Raw genomic sequence first — 20,595 nt, 5'->3', positions numbered from 1 at the left:
TCACATTGAACTGTTGAAGTAGGGGGTGGGGGAGCTGGTAACCCCTGACAGGGCCGTGGTGCTGAGCAGCTGGGGATGCCTGTTGATAAGCTCTGCAGCTGGCAGAGCTGTGGACAGAAGAGGTTATCGCTGAAAGCCCCAGCTTAATGCGGTTGGAGCTGTACTGTTGAGCTACACAAGTGTACACAGCAGTGACCTGGAATGCTGGGTGGGAATGCAGTAACCTGAGTACAGAATGGCAACACAAAGCTGAGTACCAGTGAGCTGAGGCCCTGGTTAGGACGCACAGGCCCTGCGGTAGATAAGTTCCAAAACCCCCGACAAGTGCAGGTCCAGGTGTCTGATCCCCAACTTACTCTACCTACCTCTGGCTGTGTCCAGAGGTTCACTGTTCCTTTATTAATGAAAACGTTCTTTTACATTGACATCACATCCTCCATTTGACTCCTTTCTCACGTTCACTTCCAGAAACACATGCATGTGTAGGCCTTACTTGTGCATTGACTAAATGAAGTTTTGTCCTACAGCAGCGCAATTGTGTGTTACAGAATTTGAGTAGGATTTAATAAAGCCACCTCACATGCTACAGACATTAAAGTGTGAGAAACATCTGCAAATCAGATAAGCATAAGCACGAACAACATTGGAACAATGGCAGCGAAAGCTTAGCTTCAGCAATAGCAATGGAAATTGCGAGCACCTTGGCCTCTTTTTCCTCACCTGTGTATTTTTTGCTTATAATATATCAGATATATAGCCTATTTTATTATGTATTTTAGAAGAGGAGGAAGCAGTTTCTAACGGTACATCTGGGTCTGAACCTGTAACTGTTTTTTTGTAAACTTCATAGATCTAATAGGCTTGCAAGTTGGCAGGGGCCACATTCCCTAAAAGCTAGGGTTTCCTGCTTTTAAATTTGATTGCACATTCCTGGCTTAATTTGCTTGTTATATATGTCTAGGATTTTGGTAGACAAATGTAGTTCTTCAAGAATCTCATAAATACTGTTATAAGTAACCTTGTGCCAAAATTATCAACTGGCTGACTCTCAGAGGGGCATAGTACTTCATTTGCTGTCTCCAGAAAACTAAGCTTAAAGAACAGTGTGGGAAAATGATAGCCTCAGTTTTCTATAGAACAAAATTATCTATATACTCAAACCACTAAACAAAAACAGCTCTCTGTGGGGAAAAAAAAAAAAAAAAAAGTAGTTAACAAAATGCATGAAACATCTGAAAACATTAAATTATGAAAAATAATAATTAAAAAAATTATAAAATTCAAAACTTGCTGTGGTGGCAGTATGTATTTGCTGTTAACTGTACGCCTTGAAGTTTAATTTACTATTGTTTTTTTATTTTTAACTATCAGAAATGTAGAGACCTGCCAAAATTTTCAAACAAAGTTGATTTTCATACAAGAAGCATTTTGGAACGTGTTCAGTGGGAGAGTGAGGGTGTGTATGGAGAGTCTCTCTTTCCCACCCCCTCCACTACGGTTTGTATGTTACAATTTGGCAAATTAAGTGTGCCTACTGTACAAAAAGAACTTAAAAATGCTCCAGCTCCAGCACACAGCTTGTGTGCTCCAAAACACACACAAACAAACAAAAAACGTTTTTAATAGAATGAAAATAATAGAGAGCAGCAAATCTGTCCACAGAACATCAACATTGGCTTGAACTTTGACTCGAACTGTAAATAAATGTATTATCAGGTTTAAATAAGTATTGTTTCTCTCTTTCCTTAACATTTAATTGCCCTCAATTTCTTAATAACTTCTGAAATCCATCTGAGGATATTGTCTGTGGCTGGTTCCTTCCTTCAGAGCTGCCCTGCTGAAGGGATCCTCCCATTCCAAAGTACCATTGACTCCAGTGTCTCTAGAGCCTGTGAGGTTTGATGAGAACAGTCATCCCAGACACTGTGAAACTCCCACATAGAAGCATCATCCTTTGCGGTATCATTCGAAAGCAAATTATGAATCTGTGGGAAGTTATTGGAAGGCGGAGTGTCAAAGAACTGTTTGGATGAGTTATACAAAAGAAACATGAAGAAGAAGGGAATTTATTGGCAGAAATTAAAAGACTCAGAAGTGATGCTGTGCTGGTGGCATGAAATTGCAAGTCATGAAATAGAATGAGGCTTCTCTGATATCAAAATTAGGACGTTGTAAATAAAGACGCATTAAGAAGGGAGACGAGATTCTCAAGTATTTTGTTCTTTCCAGCTTTGCAAGGATACATTTTCGCTCCCACTTTTTATAGCTTTACAAGCAGAAGAGCACATAGTTGGAGGGGAGACAGGCTTGTTTTTGAAGAGAGTAGACGGGGATAGTCACAGGATAACAAAATGGCTGGGTCATTGTTGCCTCCTGCCTTATGCCACTGTGCTATGGATGGAGCCTCCCACTTCAGGAGAAGCCATAAGGACTAACATGGTTTAATACTGGAGAAGTTGCTGCTCTGCCTACATCATTTCAGATGCTGTGGGACTTCAGGCCTGACACTCTCCAAGGCTGTTTGCCAGTTTTCATTCCTTCCCCATACTTTTCCTTTCCAAGGACAAGCGCCGGCATCCTTGAGGAAAAAAACCAAACAACAGAGTTTTGCTTACAGTGCTGAAAAGATACCTGTTTCTATATTGCTGTCAGTGCTGCCTTGTAGGATAATTAAGTGGCACTGGAGAGAACAGAGTTCTTCGTGAAGACAGTAGGAAACATCTTGCAAAGGTATGGCTAGGAAACAGTACTCAGAGATAGAAGTCTCTGGACAAACAGGTCTGGCAGGTGTTAGGAAGGATTTTGCTGGGGATGCAAATAGGAAATATGAGTCAGAGGTTGGCAGAAAAGAGTTAAACTGTGCCCTGCATGGGTTATTCAGGAAGTTCTGCCACCCCTTATTTTTCATCTTGTTGGGTGCTGTATGTCCATTGTGCCACACTTGCTTTTGACTTGGAGGCATCTTAGTGAAATGAGCTCTCCGAGGTTTCTCCAGTTAGATGTCCTACTGTGGTAAACATTCAAGATCAGATACACAGCAGGAAACAGGCCCTGCTAACTTTTAATAATCTAAATTTGTGGACAATGTAAGAGAAAAATGCAAGATGGAAGAGTAAACAAATTATAATGGCAAGAAGGTCAAGTTAAGTCCATGGCTTGGAGAGGGATTTCAGGTGGTTTTGTGTAAGGAAGTTTGCTCAGTGAGAACAAAATGGAGAAGAAATGCTCAAAAGAGAAAGGAGAGAGGGGAAGCAGGAAGGGAGCGAAGGCAAAGTGTGTGGCTGAAGTTTAAACAAACAAACAAAAAACGTAGCCTTGAGTAGGTCCTTTCTCCCATTTCGTTTATAAGCTATTTGTTACTGATGTAAACAGACTGACAACCTGGTGACAATTAAGAACCTTTCAGGGAAGAAAGGATTGTAAAAGAGATAAGGTGTTATAAAAATGGGTGGATAAAATGATACAGGGAACTTTCCCTCTGGGAGGTCTATTTGAAGGGAACCAGATGAATCTTTTTCTCCATTAACTCTGGTTTTCTGCTTGTTCTCTTCTGTGCTCTGTACCAGTTCTTTCACCAGTGCACTCATCCATTCATCCCTTGTTTCCCTAACTTGTCTTCTGTGAGTACATTCAGAATCTTCTTTCCCAAATTTATTTCCTTAGCTTCCATTATTACATCTCCCTGTTCCTTCCACCACGCATGCAAATAAATGTATACATACCCAGGCAAGTGTTATTTCTGTCTTTCTGATTAATCTTCCCCATACCTTCTGGTCCTTGTCCAGCTACTTCAGACCAGTCTGTACATGTCTGTGTCATAGAGGCAGCAGTGTTCCTCTTGCCTTAGTTTCTGGACTAATTGCGCTTCTTCTGCCTTTCTGGATTCCATGAGTACCACACAATTAATGCATAGGCCTCTAAGTACTGGTTTGTTTTTTTTTTTTTACAGAGCAAGAACTTCACTCAAACCAAAGCACAGGGTTAATTTTTTTCAGTTTGTTTCTGCAGGTCTTTGGTAAATCCAGCTTTGCGTTTGTTCATTCATTCATCTATATTATCTCTCTCTCTGACCGTTACTAAGTGATCAAGCATTGTATAGCAGACATCGTGAAGATTTATGTAGTATAAAAACATCACAGGTGAAACCTGTCATAGGACAATGAATATAGAACATGCATTCCAATTGATTACCCTATTTGCCTTTTCATGTTTAAGATACTAGCACAGATTGTACCTTTTCAGACGTCAGTACTGTCAATAATAGAGGATTTCTTTACCGTTCTGTTAGCTCTCTTGAAGATGAGCCACTTGTTTTTCCTATGGGTTGAAACTCTTCATTGTCTTTCTTTCATGCTCTGTGATATCATTTCTACATGATATTCACAAATCCAATGAGTAATATCTTTTTTTAGTTTGCCTTGTATACTAATTCCATATCCATGGTTCCTTGACACGTAACTGGGAAGTTTTCCTCAAATATTAGTCATAATGACAGCCCTTGCTAATGAAATGCTTTCATAGAGAATGTTTTCTTTGTCCTGAACTCTTTTGCAAAAAACAGACTTATTTTTAATTTCCCCTTCACCAGTAATGTTAGTACTTATCTCTAATCCTGGAGATTTACAAAATTGAACTACTTAATTTTTAGAAACAAAAGCTTTAATTCAAGTAGCTGCCGGGGTATCCTTTTTCTGTGATGCTTTTGTGTTTTTTTAAACAGATTTCTTTAATACAGTCAAAACAAATTTGCTAGCAGAATTCCCGTATTCACATTCTCCAGTCTTGGATTGCAGAATGAGTCAAGTACTGTCAAATCTTTAGTTTTCCTACTGAAAGTAAGCTTTTCTGGAACATCTGAAGTTGAAGTGGGTGCATTGTCATTCATTGCCTGACAGGTTAAAATAAATTCAGTTAAACCTCTGTGCTTTTTGTGTAGGTCTGGTTCCAAGGTTCTTCCATATAAATCGTTATATAAATCTCAAAATTCCCAAACATGTCCTTCATCATAATTTACAATTCCTAATCCCCAAAACCTTCATTGAAAGTTAAGACTTTAGGTGTTTATTGGTCTATAAATTTTAGAAACAACTTGGTCTTAGTGGATCAAAGTGACAATACCCTGTTCCTTTTGTGCCTGAATAGTGAGGCAAACTTGCAACACTTGGAGTTGCAAGTGAAGATGCTGGTGGATTTTTAGTTGCTTCTGATTGACATCAGTGACTTTTGTGTCCCTTGCATTCAGTTTGATAGATTGTACCCACTAGGGGCGGGAGCTGATGAGCAATTTCATGTTTGTATCTTTCTTTTGCTATTTGGAGGTGGTAAGTTCCAGCAAATGGAAGGGGATTAAGTCCTGTGGATGGTAAATATTTTAGTTGTGCCTTCTAGAATTATCAGAATGTGCCTGCAGGGCTCTTATAAGCCCTCGTAACAGGATTTTCAGTACAGCTTTCATTTGTCATGTTATTTTCCTAAAAACATTAACCTTTGTGTCTTCTTTGTTGAGCCCTTAATGTTTGAGGGCGTGAACGGAGATTATTGATGGCACGGAAGTTTCTACAAGCTCATTTGTCAACATATTGGGTATTTACGTATATTGCAAGTGGCAATGACTCTTTTAAACAATAGAAATATTTTCAAAGCAGCAACTAGAATGTTTCCAATTCTTACAAAATGCTGTGATTTTGTGAAATCATTCTCCCAAGCAGTTACAGGGAAGCTCTTAGAAGAAGACAAAACAAAATGGAGGAAAAAGAAAAAAGCCAGTGTGTATGTCATACAGAAGTGTTATGGCCATACTGGGCGACTCTTCATTTGGCACCTTCAACAAGACTTTCTTTGCCTCTCAGATATGCACAAACCTGCTTATCTCCTTTCCCTTTGCATCTCAGAATATTCCAATCAACCTGTGTTTTTTCATTGTTGATAGTGTTTCATTAGTGTGGAGTTAATGAGGAAATCTCACTATGCCAAGTAGAACCTTACAGTTTTACCATATAGTCTTTGCCAAAGTGTATTTTATCTGTCTAAGAAAAGGAGAATATATATTTTTATATTTTAATTTATTTTAATTTAATATGTTATTTTTTTCTAATTCAAATACTGTCAGTGAGGCTGTATTTATATGGTTTGGGCACCTACATCAATCTAGACATAAGAAAAAAGAGGAGTGGTGAAAAGCAACACTTATTTTTTTTCCTCAGCTATTGCATCTGTTTCACAGGGTGATTCTCTTCAGGGTGGTGATGATTCTCCTTTCTCAGACTCCATTACATTGGAACAAACAACAAGTAATATCGGAGTCTCAAGTGGACGTGTCAGCCTGTGGATGCAGTGGATGTTGCCAAAAATTACTATAAAATTGTTTGCTCCTGATCCTAGAAATAATGGCACAGGTATTCAGCATTTTTTCCCCTAATATGCTATTTTGAATTCCATACATTATTCTACAGCACAGTATTAGCTACTCAGAGCATTTATTGACAATATTAAACACTGTAATGCAGAAATAATGGGAATATTTGAAACTGGAGTGATAAGCTCTTCTTAGGTTAGTGCATGTAGTCAGAATTCAGTGCTGTTCTATTATTTAGTGGTATGATTTGTCTGTGTTCATGTATAAACATGTAGTTTTGTATTGATAACTTCAAAATTAAATTTAACATAATCATCAATCCTTAATGTCGTAGGAAGCTTAATATGGAGTTCAACATAAAAGTTTCAACCTGTGTTAAAAACAGAAATATGTGTGGTACTCAGCTTCTCTTTTTTCCTTTGAGATTAAATTTGAATTATCATCCAGGCAGTAATTGTTTGAAAGGAGCTCAGATTCTATAAATGTATTGCAGGACTTCTTCAAATTTTTTTTTTGTAGGAAACACTGCTCCTTAGCAATTAACATCGTTACTCATAGAAATGTGAAAATATAAGGAGACTAATGATTAAAGCTAATTTTGAAACTTAAACCTTTGATTTTAAAAAGTTACATGAGAGAAAGTAATCTCAAGTATGGTTAGAGTACATATCTTGGCAAATATTTTTTTACATTTTTTTCCAAGAATTATACTGTGAACACCTGAACTAAAATCCCCAGATACAAATCTCTCGATACATTTGTATGAAAAGCTTTGGATTCTAGGATTTTTTTCTGGTTTCTATCTGTAAGACACTCAAATCAAAAAGTGCTTTATGAAAGAATTCTGAGTAGAAGTAGCATCATCCTATTTACAAACTATAGTGTCTCAGATATATTTCTTGCTTAAAAACTTGCAAGTTTCAGATTAATAACTAATATTTTTTATTTTCTTTGACTATTGCAGAAGTTTGTGTTGTCAGTGAATTAGAAGATCTCAGTGCCTCGGTGGATATGCAGGATGTCTATACCAAAATCAAATGTAAAATAGAAAGCTTCAATATTGACCATTACAGAAACAGGTAATTCCTGGAGTTATTCTGCTTCAGTTTCAGGAGAAGGCAGGGTGGGTTGGTTTTTTTTTTTTTTTGCCTAATTCTTAAATTGAATTTAAGGTAATTGTTCAATTTCAGTGAAATTATTTTAACCTTTTAAGTAATAAAAGTCAGAATTACATTTTCTCAGCATTATATCCAATTACAAGGAAATACATAGAAATCATTACAAATCAGGATTGCATTTTTCACACTGCTCTGTTGGTGCGTTAGACTAAAATAATTCATGTTAGCTGAACTTTTGAATGAGAAATTCCTTAAATATCTCTTCATAATGTGTTAGCAAGTGCCATTATTTAATGATTTATGGTACAATACTCTTGGGTATTAAAAAGAAGTTTCTGAAAAATGGAGCTGTTACTTTTGCTGTGTCTTAGCAACACCATAATGCAGGGAACAAAGCTGATTATCTGTGTCTTTGTCACACAGCACAGGGTTATGCAGACACACCAGAGTAAAACTGCAGTAATTAACATCAACCAGTGTGTCATCAATATTATGTACATTTTGATAGGACAAGGGATAATGGGTACAAACTGGAACACAAAAGGTTCCACTTAAATTTGAGAAGAAACTTCTTCTCAGTGAGGGTGACAGAGCCTGGAACAGGCTGCCCAGGGGGGTTGTGGAGTCTCCTTCTCTGGAGACATTCAAAACCTGTCTGGACACCTTCCTGTGTAACCTCATCCAGGTGTTCCTGCTCCGGCAGGGGGATTGGACTGGATGATCTTTTGAGGTCCATTCCAATCCCTAACGTTCTGTGAGTAGGCAGTTAGGCCTGCTGTATGTCTTAACAAGTCGTGTTAGTTGAATAGTTTACTTCAGCAATGTGACTGTGTTCATTTGGCAACCAGACACACGGTTCTGAACAGAGATTCGTGTGCCACCGTATTGGCCATGAAAACACTAGTGTTGTGTTATTCCCTGAAAGGAAAAAAATAGTTAAAAGCTTCAGAACATTTTTTGATATTGAAAATGACAAAAATATTTAGGAGCACAAATGGTATTGACTTAAGAGTCAACATCTGCAAGGTCTTACTGGACACCTATTGTTCCCTCTGCACAATAGGAAGGAGATTTAGTATCACCTTAGCAAAGTTACCAGCATTTCTGAGATTATTTTTCTGATCAGCTGTCTAACAAATAAAGTTGAATTCCTGTTCTTTTGCCTACGTTACAATGCAGTTATTGTTTGTACATATTCTAATATGTGATAATAAAAATTTGTACTTGTATTTTTAAAAATATTTTAAAATCAAGTCATGGAGCTTAAAATGTTTTGACATCCCAGTGGCTAGGTGCTCTTAAGCTGCTTTGTCCACAGATTCTATGGAGAGTTTCAGAGAAAGTACTTCATTCCCAGGAGCTTAATGCTCCATTAGAAATGTTTTCAACTTCAAGGTGTTCTTGTTTGCTAAAGTTATATTGAGGCTTTAGAAAAAAAAAAAGTTATTACGTTATTCCACTTGACAAAACTGTTGCTGTGCTCGTTTATATTCTGTAATCTCTTCAGAGGACCTTTCACTGTCTTTAAGTCTCTGTGGACTAAAACCAAAAGCAGAGAATAGATAAGGTGAACGTTCTGTCTTCCAGGCCAGGGGGAGACTGGCAGTCAGGACATTTTGAAGGAATATTTCTACAATGCAGAGAAAAGCTTTTGGTGAGATTTCTTTAGTAAACTAAGGTGTTTACCTGAATAACTCTTTTTAAGCAACATATTTTTCTTTATTCTTACATATGATAAAAAGAATGATTACGAGAACTGTAGTACAAAACACATTTTAAGATTTAGTAGCTCATTTTTTCTAAATAATACTATGATTTTGTAGTGCATGAGTACAGCTTTTTGTTCAGTTTCTTGGTTCTTGTAATCATTCTCCTTGTCCTTCTAATGAAGCTATCTGCTGGAAATCCAGGGCTAAGTCCCTTTTCTGTATGCAGGATTTTACTATACTTTTATTCTCATGTGTCTTGACCTCTTGCTGTAGGTTGTCCTTTAACATAAAATTTTACAAAGTTGGGGTTTTTGTACCACTTTTTTGCTTGATCCGATTGAATTCCAGCTTTTTAGGGAAAGGTGTGGCACAGACTTTATCTTGCAGTTACATCAAACCATGCAATTTTTCTGTAATTTTTTTTTGCTTTTAGCAATTATTTTTGTTGTTGCTTTTTGTCTTCCCCTCTTCCATGCCTCGTTCATTACCTCAAGCCTTGGGGAAGATTCTTGGTCTCTGGGGCAATATGGAGGTGTGTTCCTTTCCTGTACTGACAAGCTGAACAGACGTACCTTGTTGGTTCGACCCATCAGCAAGCAGGACCCTTTCAGTAATTTCTCTGGCTTCTTTCCCTCTGTAAGAATCTTTTTAAAAAATTTTTACCACAGAACTTCCACTAATAAATTCTGGTTGGGGAAAAAAAAAGAAAAAAGAAAAAAAAAAAAAGCAAAGAAAAAAACCTCATGCAGCTTTAGTATCTTGTAATCTAATTGTCTTTTACTGAGTATATTTATGGCTTACATTATGTTAGTTGTGTTGTTTCCCTCTTATCCTTTAGTAATAGTTGTCAGTCATATTTTAGTAGTTATGAGAATGACAGTTGAAGGTTCACAACCTGGTGTATTACAGCAGTCCGCTAAAGTCAATGGGATTAATTTATTTTAAAAGTGACAACATACAGTAATGTTTGGAGGACAAATATATCAAAGCCAGTACTGAATGCTGCATTTTTTTCATGTAATCCTCATATCAACTTAGAGATCTAAGTACTTCATATTACTGCAATATACCTTTATGCAGCCTTTTAAAATTACTACTTATAATTATGGTAATGCAAAAATTAGTAATTTCATATCTGAGCCTTTCTTTTGAATAATTGAAACATTACTTGCTGATTCAAAATATCTCAGTGTGAGATTTTTAACCTCTTTTTTTCTTGCCTGTTTATCCTTGGAAGACTACATGTGATGACATGTATTATTGACGATTTAGATGAGGGAATTGAGACCATCATCAGCAAATTTGCTGATGACACCAAGTTGGGAGGGAGTGTCGACCTGCTGGAAGGCAGGAGGGCTCTGCAGAGGGATCTGGACAGACTGGAAAAATGGGCTGATTCCAATGGGATGAAGTTCAATAAGGCCAAGTGCCGGGTGCTGCACTTTGGTCACAACAACCCCCTGCAGCGCTACAGGCTGGGCGCAGAGTGGCTGGAGAGCAGTCAGACAGAAAGGGACCTGGGGGTACTAATTGACAGGAAGCTCAACATGAGCCATCAGTGTGCCCAGGTGGCCAAGAAGGCCAATGGTATCCTGTCCTGTATCAAAAATAGCGTGGTCAGCAGGACAAGGGAAGTGATCCTTCCCCTGTACTCTGCATTGGTGAGGCCACACCTGGAGTATTGTGTTCAGTTCTGGGCCCCTCAGTTCAGGAAAGACATTGAAGTGCTGGAGCGAGTCCAGAGAAGAGCAACAAGACTGGTGAAGGGACTTGAGCATAAGACCTATGGGGAGAGGCTGAGGGAGCTGGGGTTGTTTAGTCTAGAGAAGAGGAGGCTTAGAGGTGACCTCATCACTCTCTATAACTACCTGAAGGGAAGTTATAGCCAGGTGGGGATTGGTCTCTTCTCCCAGGCAGTCAGCAATAGGACAAGGGGGCATGGGCTTAAACTCTGCCAGGGGAAATTTAGGCTGGATATTAGAAAGAAATTCTTTACAGAGAGAGTGGTCAGGCATTGGAATGGCTGCCCAGGGAGGTGGTGGACTCGCCGTCCCTGGAGGTTTTTAAACTGAGATTGGACATGGCACTTAGTGCCATGATCTAGTAAACGGACTAGAGTTGGACCAAGGGTTGGACTCAATGATCTCTGAGGTCTTTTCCAACCCAGTCGATTCTGTGATTCTGTGACATTGGGCTCTTTAGCTTCACAAATATACGGCTGTATAGAATCTTTTTATGTTAGTGGAAGTTCTGTGTGGTCTTATTTATTTTCACCATGAATATTGATTGGTAATACTTTCTATTATTCTCTTTGTTTCAGTTCTTATAGGAAATTAATTTACTAATTTGTTTAATTCACTTAATCATAGAAGCTTGCAATTTTTCAGCATTTAAGCTATGTATCCTCTTTATTTAAGAAAGTTATGTTGTTCTTCTATTAGCAAGGTTTAAATTACATTAAATAGTTGTTAATCAAACTTAAGATGCTGAAAGAAGCAACTACTTGCAAAACGTAGTTACTTTCATTTGTGCTCACATGATTAAAGCTAGTAGTTGAACAATCTTATCAAATTATATCAAAATGTTTATTACACTGTTAAAAATTATTTTCCTAGTTATTATTTTTACATTTTTCACTCATTAACAATGTATGACTGAAAGACTTTCAAAGATAATATGAAAACTGTATTGTACATCTTCTGGGAACTAAGCATGTAATTGTCATCTATATTTAGCAAATCTGTCCTCCTAAGTGAAGGAATCTGCTCTTTCTAAAATAGAGTGCAATGTATCTTAATTTAAGTGATGTGCTTTAGCACATAGTACAGTTATTCTCTTTAAATATTCAGAGGTGATGAGAGCAAAATCAGGTCAATTATTAGAGTATTTAGTTGGCTATGGGTGATATATACACCCAGATTTAGATGGAGTGAAGCTCTTTCAGCACCCAGGTGTTATTTCAGCACCTGCGGTGTTTGCACATACAGAAGAAACAGTGCAAGATCTACTTTGAAAATGTCTAAATTGAAGGAGAAATCAAAATATTTAACTGTGTGAAAAAAAATGAGAAAATGTTTGGTAAATATAGACTCTTGAGTATATGGGGATTTTTTTGGCTGATTGGATTTGAATTTCATACAGCATAAATAATCAAAAAAAAAAAGTTTTCAGCAGTTCTTAGTTTTAGCTGACCCAATACAGTGAATTTGGACATACTGTGGGCAAATTGTCCATTCGAAAAAATGAAAGAAATTTTTTCTACTATTCAGAGATATTGGAAAGCTATTAGAAAATGTAGGACCCTAAACATCATAACTACCAGAGAATATGGCAATTAGTGGATGTTATATGTGTATGTTTTTGCAGCTGTTTATTTCTTTTTTTTTCCTTGAAACAGACAACTGCAAAACTCTTAGATGGCTCACACCAACAACATGGATTTCTTTCTCTCACTTACACCAAAGCTGTGACGAAAAATGTCCGGCACAAACTGATATCAAGAAATGAACGCAGAACATTCCATAAGCTATCGGAAGGTCACACTGATGGTTCTCCTCACTTTCTTCATGAGATCCTTCTCTCTGCTCAAGCCTTTGATGTGGTCCTCTGTTTTCCTTTGCTTAATGCAATTGCAAGCATTTTTCAAGCCAGACTGCCAAGGAGTCAAAAGGAGAAAAGAAAATCACCAGGCCAACCTATGAAGACTCATGCTCTAACTTCCCGCAACTTGCCTCTGATTTATATCAATACTGGTGTAATAAGAGTCTTCTTTCCCAAAAATGAGGAAGAACATCATTCTGCAGAAGGTACAGTATTTTATGTTAGAGATTTTTTGCTGTTCAGAATTGTAGACGAATACTCCAACTTAGTGAAATTGCGGACCGTTGCTAGGGCCTTCAGTTTTTATGGTCACAGTTAGGAAACATCTAGCATTCATGCTACTTCTCTGCAGATCTGCTGAGAATTTTGGGGGTTTTTACTTTATTTTCATTTTCCCAGTATCTGTAGAGTTTGCATTTAAAATGTGATTATTTTAAAAAACCCTCAAGAATTGTGGAGAGAGCTCTTTACCCAATTCTGCAGTGCTGATTCTTGCATCAGCTCTCATTGTGCTGATGCCAGTTCATTCTTCCATGGATGCCTGTTCCAGCAACAGAGTGTGAGCAGGGAGCCTTAGCTCTGCTGGGAATTGGCACCTAGAAAACCATGTAATAGTGAAGCAGGTAGATATTCTAGTTCAGTTTGGCAAAAGTTATTTGAATGTACCTTGAGGCTGATGCCCAACAGATGATATGGTTTATCATTTATTTAGTAAGTCTTAGTTGAAGCCTTTCAGACTGCCTTGTGTAAAAGGTGTGCAGGCGTTTACAGAGGTGTGGAGAGCGTCAGCTGTTCTTTCAAACAACAGTAAGTAGCTATTTGATCTATGGATAATGCTTTTTTTCAGTAAGAAAACGTTTTCCCTTCGTACACAAAATATATTTAAATCCCATTTACAGTCTTTATCTAGAAATAAATAGATGCTGATGTTAAAATTACACTTTGTAACAGCTAGTGGGAATGCAATTGTTTCCATTGCCAACAATTGTTTTAGAGCTTAAAAAAAGAGGCGGGGGGGCAGGAATGGTTACACTGATATCATGATATGTTTACATAAGTCCTATAGGTATGGCAGGGTTTTTTACCATTATATATGATAGCACACAATATAATCCTAAGAGTATAGTCTTTGATTTTTTCTCATAACCTAGTTGCAAGAAGTGCAGACAGTGAGAATTTACATAGATCATTTTTTTGCCAACATCCTCTACAATTTTCCAACTGGGAATGCTGAAATCACAGGAAGATAAAATTAGACTGGCTGTGTTGGCAAGAAAGAATTATGATTCTGGTTGGAAGGAAGTTCTAGGGCATGCTGTCAAGGAAATATTTTTTAAAAGTATGTTTTTGTAGCTCTGTAGCTGCATATTTAATTAAAAAGAAATTATAAAAAACTTTGTCTTGTTTGAAAATACATGCAAAGAAAAGGACTGTCCTGGTTAAGCATGTATATAGGGAGGAAAACTATGTATGCTTTTAAAGAATAACACTAAAGATTAGCTTTACTAAGTTAATAAGAAAGCCAGCTGACCTCTTTTGCTGGAAAACCCTGAAATATCATCACTATGAAAATCAGTACCATTCTGCTTTCATTTCGTCTTTCACCCCAGATTTTCCCAAACTCTCATCTGTCTCTGAATGTGAAATCACTTCTCTTTTCTGCTGCTTATTGTCTTCAAGAATAACAGAAATCAGAAACAATAATAAGGAGTAAGAGTTGAATATGACCTATGTTACTGGTGTGCTAGGTCAGAAAAGTGTTATACATTGTGGAGCTCTGCCCCATAAGACCTCATTCATCATTTATTGTCTAAGAGAGATTTTTAATCCAATAGGATCTGTGTGTTTCAAACTGTGATCACTGCAGTAGAAGTACAAAAACAACGACCTCAGTTTCTCTTCTAGTCAATCGTCTGCTGTTCGTACGTTGTACCTAGCAATGGCTACCAAAAAAAAAAGCAAATCTGTTCTTTATTTGTGCAGTCCAAAACCAAACATGCACCATGAACTGTGGTACACAGACACTGTGAAATAATCAAAATAATGTTTTTTCTCCTTTGCAATTTACATACACGTATGTACATACACCCACACAATTTTATAACATTTTGGTTTTATGGTTTTTCCAGCAGCACCTGATGAACATTTCTTTTTGTGGTGGACTCGCGGGCAGCATTCTGTCCCAGGCAACAGGCAATGTTACTGTCCCTCAGAGTTTGACTTGTTAATACATCAGGTGGTGTTTCAAGCTCTGGCCAGCAGCCCACACTTGGTGATGAAGTGAAGACAACTAAATAAATAAAAGCAATATATAACAAATAGAAACGAGAAATACTGCATAGCAGAACACTATAAATGAAAATTGTAAATTGGAAAAGCAAAGGATGAGAAGTGGTAAAGACAGGGAAAATCTACAACTGGGTGGTCCAAGGACAGTAGGGACCTTTTTTATATATATCTAGTAGGATCAAAATATCTGGAATTACTAGAAAGGACATGACAAATTTATTGATAGTGAAAAAGAAAAGGCGGCATCCTGAATAAATGTATGTCCTGCATTTGTAGCAGTGATATATTCTTGTCACATGAGCATGACTCCCCACTTTGAAGTCTGTTGTAACATATGGTCTGTCCTTGCTTGCTATTAAACAGTTTCACATCACTCAGACTGAGTAACTTCTGCTCGGGGATCTTAGTCTTCCAAGGCTAATTTTTAACACACCTTAGAAGACCAGGTTTTAGGCAGCCGAAGGTGTATCTAGAAAAAAGAAAAGTGCGATGTTCAAATAAAGTTAAGATAGATAGTTTCATTGCTTTCCCTCAGAGAACATAAAGGAAAAACTCTATTACATGATTCAGTTTATAAATGTATTTGTTACACGATAATAAAAATACTCTTATGGGAAATTAGTCTGGTTAAACACATCTGATTTCCATGCTTCATTATGATTACAATTCTAAGTTGCTAATATGTTTGCAAAGATTTTATCTACTTAGATTTTTGTAAGGAGTTTGACATTGTGTCTCATGCTATTCTAAATTAAATACATCCCAGTATGATATATGTGGAAATGCTAAATGAATTTAAAACAGCTACCTAGAAGTCTTAAAAAAAAAAAAATAAAAATTAAAAAAAAAATTGGGAATAAGAAGTTAAATTGGTATTTAATAATCTGAAAGTAAAAATAAAATGATTGATGGTAGCATCAGTGTATGTCATGAAGAATCTCCTGAGGAAGATAATGTTGGGGACTCTACAGGTCCTGCATCTGGATCACTGTGCTTACATCAGTGCTTGTTAAAAATATTCTAAGGCAAAAGTTATATATCAAGGAAAAATTTTATTCAGAACTATATCTTCAGGACTGGAGAGACTATCCTGGGCAACAGTGGCTGAAAACAGCTTAAGCATCACAGTGGACTTAGTGAAAAGAAATAAGGGCAGTAGCTGTACTTCTGTGTCAGGCAGATGATGGAATATCGTGTGCAATTGTCTTTCTATTATAAAAATGGGAATTGATAAAACTGGAGAGGGTGTTGAAAAGCACCACAAATGTTAATCTAGTGCTGGAGAAGAAGCCCCTTAATTAAGTTTCATTTACAACCTGAAGTATATTTAATGCCTTCCCTCCTCCTTCATATGTATCAGAAAAGAAATCCAACATGTTAAGTGTGCAGTGACAGGAATTCTAATATTTAGCACAATGCCTTACTCATTTATCAAAAAGTTGAAAATACAGTTTCAGATGTAGTCACACACAGCATTTTATTTTCAGCTTAACTTTTCTACCTTAGTTCTGGGAACCAAACCATCTATCTATGGTTTTGCTCTGCTTTGTGGACTAAAGGATTTGACTTTGCTTTTTAAGTAGATGAAGCTCTTTTAAGTAAGTCCGTTGCGTTCTGATTCAGTTGTGTGTCGGAACTTGTGTTACCACTTTGCTGCATGTTTATGGTGGTTGTTTCAAACCATCATTTCTGTCAATTCAGTGATTTCTTATATCTGTTTTAAAATATACATATGTATATATGTATAGCTGCAAAGCATGGTGGCTTATTCACCAAGACATTAGCAGGTCAGGAGAAGCCATTTTTTAAGTTCATAGACTTCACTGGTTCTTTCCACACCAAGCATTTCACTCTTCAGTTAATTATTTAAAGGCTGTTCTGCTACTATCATTTTGTTTTCAGAACCCATATATGAGAGTCCTGCTGAATTTCCTTGGATGTGGCAGCAATTGTGACATCATGCTGTCAGTGTTCTGCGTCACGCTGGTGGTGAACCATTTCACTTCAGATGTTGAACTCCTTGAGCTCACATCGCATGTTCTCAGGAGGTTCCTTGTTACTCTGAAGTCTTCTGAACAGAGCTTATCCAAATCCTTAGTGTATGTCTGTGTCTGCTGAGAAGGAGATGCAGCGGACTCAATCTTTTCTTGTAAGGAAAGTTCATGCAGTTTATTTACTGCAAGAAATGTGGTGCAGGTTTTTTTCTGGGCAGAACTTTGGTTTTCTATCTAATATGACCACTGCTTTTAAAGCTAAGAATTTGTACATATGGCTGAAATTTTAATATGATGAAGTGGAAAGCAGAGATTTTTCTTCTTGGAGTAATTTTGTTATTGATGTGGAATTTACTGTCCAGTACTAGGTCTTGTTCTTTGTGCATGTGTCAGATTTCAGATTCTCTTGTTTCAGTCCTTGTGTTTGAACTTTTCATGTGTGTTACAACCCATTCCAAATGCTACTAGGATGATTACATTGTAATATCCTGCAGTGTTTTACTTCTGAAAGATCTAGGACCGTATTAAAAAGAGTGCATGATTTAGAGTGTTTTACATGCTGAAATTTCAGCAGATAATTGTTGGAGAAACAGATCACAAAGAAGTCTGTGGGATCAACATCATTTTGGACCAAAAAAAGAGCATCAGAGAAAATGAGTAGTCAGAGACCAGGATTTAGTTGTGAACTCTGTGCGGAAATCAAATTACAATAGTTTTGTCTTTTGTGTAACAAAACAGTGATATTGATTTTGTGGCACCTTTTTTTTTCTGCATTAGTTGTTGCTCCTGAGCAGAACTGAACACTTAGCAGATACTCTTATTTATAATGTTTTAATAAATAGTTTTTCATAGTTTCTGCTGTGTGCATTTGACTTTTAATCAACCACATATTTTCTCTTCTCCTAACTACAGCTAATCCAGCAATTAAAGAAGACACTTTGGTTCTCAAGATTGGATCTGTCTCTATGGCTCCTCAGGCTGACAACCCTCTTAGTAGAGCTGTGCTCAGAAAAGACATTTATCAGTAAGTGTTGGGGGAGGAGTTTTGGTTTTCATATATGCTCGCAGAAAAATTCATTTTGGGATAAGTTAATTGATCCATAAAACGGGTACATGCAGCCTGTAAAAATACTTTTCACGTACAATCTTTTGATATTCAAAACCAGGTTTTTCTGATTTTCTTCACTTGAGGGCTTTCAAATCCATTTCGACAAATCAAGTTCTTCTGTGAAGTGCTGATGAATAACAGAATTTAAATGTCAAGTCACTATGAAGCTTAAGCTCACAGATGAGAACGTTTTAAAGGGCTTTCTTTTATTCATCTGCTACTAAGTTCACCTAAGAGAAAAGGAAATTTTTTGTGACTACCAAAATGCTCAGTAGCCATATAGTGTGAAGGAGATAGATCTTAATAATTTAAATGGTAAACATATATTCAAGCTGTAGAATTCTTGATGTCATGTAGATCAAAGCTGAAAGGAACACAAACTTCTAAGGAGCTCTTTCCCAGTAAACACATTTTCTGTGAAAATGTCATGCTCTGGATTGTGTCACTAAGTATGTGCAAACCACACTAATCATATATAGGCAGCAAAAGTGGTGAACATATGTAATCAACGTGATAAAAATAATATATGATCCGTAGTAGAGTTGGCACTGCTGCCAGACATGAAAGTATGGTTGCAAATAATACCAAGTGAGAAAAGTCACAGAAATACAGATGAACAAGTGTCTTATACTTCCCGTTGGTCTGTTTTTCAGATGTGGCAATATTTTTAACTACTTCATAGTGCTCTTCAATAGAAATTACAAACATCAAAATCTTTTCCCAGCAGTAAAACATTTACTGCCTAGAAAATGACAGCAAGTTTTACTTTTCATCAAGACTAGCATTTTTAGGAGACTCTTCTGATCACTTAGAAGTTGTAAGTCTTTTTCTCCGTATTTCCATGCGGAAATATTTAAATTGGTTGGTTGGTTTTTTTTTTGCTTGTACGTTTAGTTATAGTAGGGTTTTTTGTGTATTTTTGTTTTATGAGGGTTTTTTTGTTGGTTCTGTTTGTTTGGGGGTTTTTTGAGTGTTGTGTCTGTTTTATTATGGAGCTTTCGTGGAAGAAATCTTCAGCCTGGCACCAGCAGTGGCTTTGGGTGGCAGGGCCTGATCCAGCTTTCGGTGTGCCCACAGATAAAACATCTTCCCAGCATTTCTGGAGGCTCTTCCTGCTTTTGCCCTCCCTGTCCTAGGAGACTCCCATCTGATTCTGCTTTGAGGGTTACAGAGTGAAATGTAGGTTCCATTCTCCTTCAACAGCAACCAAAAATTTATCAGAAAAATCCACTATCATGAAGTCAAATCTACAAGTTTCAGCTTCCATAACGTTGTTTCTGTCACCTAGGGGAACTGTGCAGTTTATGCACATTACAAATCAGTGAGTGAGCAGCAGTAGGGATGCGATGTACATCTAGAATCAATGAAGCTGTGCCAATTTACATTTTTCAGTCTGATATCTTTGCATCTGTGGCTTTACCTGAAATGTATAAATTCTGTGCTTTTCAAACCAAAAGTCACTCAATCGCTTAAAGATTCTGATGCCCTTTTGCATTATGGGCATCCGGGTCTTATATACATAAATGGTCCAGACTAGATTTGTACAGTGTATATTTGATTTTCATAGTTTTATACAGTTACAATATGCTCCACTCCTCCTTTAGAAATTAATACACTGAATGTGTAAGGCAGAAATAAGCACTGGGCCACAGACATCTCCATCTGGTTGTTACTGGCTTCTTTGTGACCAGTCTCTCCACACTGTGCCTCCTGTGGCTTTTTCTGAGAAATGTCTGCCATTTTCAGTAATTTCCTCTAACTGCTTCAGTGACCGTTCTTCCAATTTCTCAGCAGCTGTCAAATGACTCAGTCTTATCTTTGTTCCTTTAATCATGCAATTATACTAGCTTTAGTGTTTTTAAAATACGTCGAGGCAGAGTGTCAAGTTACTTTGCAGAGTTTTATGAGACAATATTGAAGCTGGTAGTGGGTGGTCTTTTGGTTTTGGGAAGAGGGTTACTATTTTGATCTGTTTAAGCAAGCTTCAACACTTTCAAGCAATATGAATCAATATTTTTGTAATTAAAAATATTAAGATTTCAGTTCAGAGTAGATGCATTTTCTAATTACGTACTCTTTGATCCAGAACATACTGTAGTTACAGAAATGTGGTTGAAGATAGCTGTTCATTTTCATATGTGGCAGTCACTGCTGTTAGGCCAGTGGAGTTGTGTGTGGAGTTAATTTCACCATTAGTCAGTTTTTTTTCAGATAATAAGATGGTATACAGGTTTTTGTATTGTTAGGGCAGGTCTGTATTGAAGGAAAAAACCAAAACAAAAACGCAAAAAAAAAAATAACCCAAACAGTGGGATATTTTTAACATATAGGCCTGATATTAGTATTTGTTTCTCCAAATGTGAAATTTTTAACTTATGCAATATTTGCCCTTTTTAACCCACCCACAGCAGATGGTACTAGA

General features: G+C 37.0%; 1 protein-coding gene across 10 annotated transcripts in view; it reads left to right on the top strand.

Annotated features, from left to right (window-relative positions):
* Positions 1-20,595, top strand: part of VPS13B (vacuolar protein sorting 13 homolog B) — a 455,756-nt gene that overhangs the window by 248,299 nt on the left and 186,862 nt on the right. For 7 of the 10 annotated variants that reach the window (XM_082046868.1, XM_082046866.1, XM_082046869.1 and 4 more), the window contains 5 exons: positions 6,224-6,395; positions 7,320-7,434; positions 9,677-9,818; positions 12,580-12,988; positions 17,978-18,089. In XM_082046868.1, the coding sequence (XP_081902994.1) occupies positions 6,224-6,395; positions 7,320-7,434; positions 9,677-9,818; positions 12,580-12,988; positions 17,978-18,089 (950 nt within the window). Of the gene's footprint in view, positions 1-6,223; positions 6,396-7,319; positions 7,435-9,060; positions 9,128-9,676; positions 9,819-12,579; positions 12,989-17,977; positions 18,090-20,595 lie in introns of all 10 variants that reach the window. The other 3 variants (XM_082046872.1, XM_082046871.1, XM_082046870.1) reach the window with 1 other exon arrangement.

This window comes from Streptopelia decaocto (assembly GCF_964273445.1).
Source record: "Streptopelia decaocto genome assembly, chromosome: 2".
Classification (NCBI taxonomy): Eukaryota; Metazoa; Chordata; class Aves; order Columbiformes; family Columbidae; genus Streptopelia; species Streptopelia decaocto.
The sequence above is the reverse complement of the archived record's forward strand: the minus strand, read 5'-3'. Positions and strand labels throughout refer to the sequence as shown.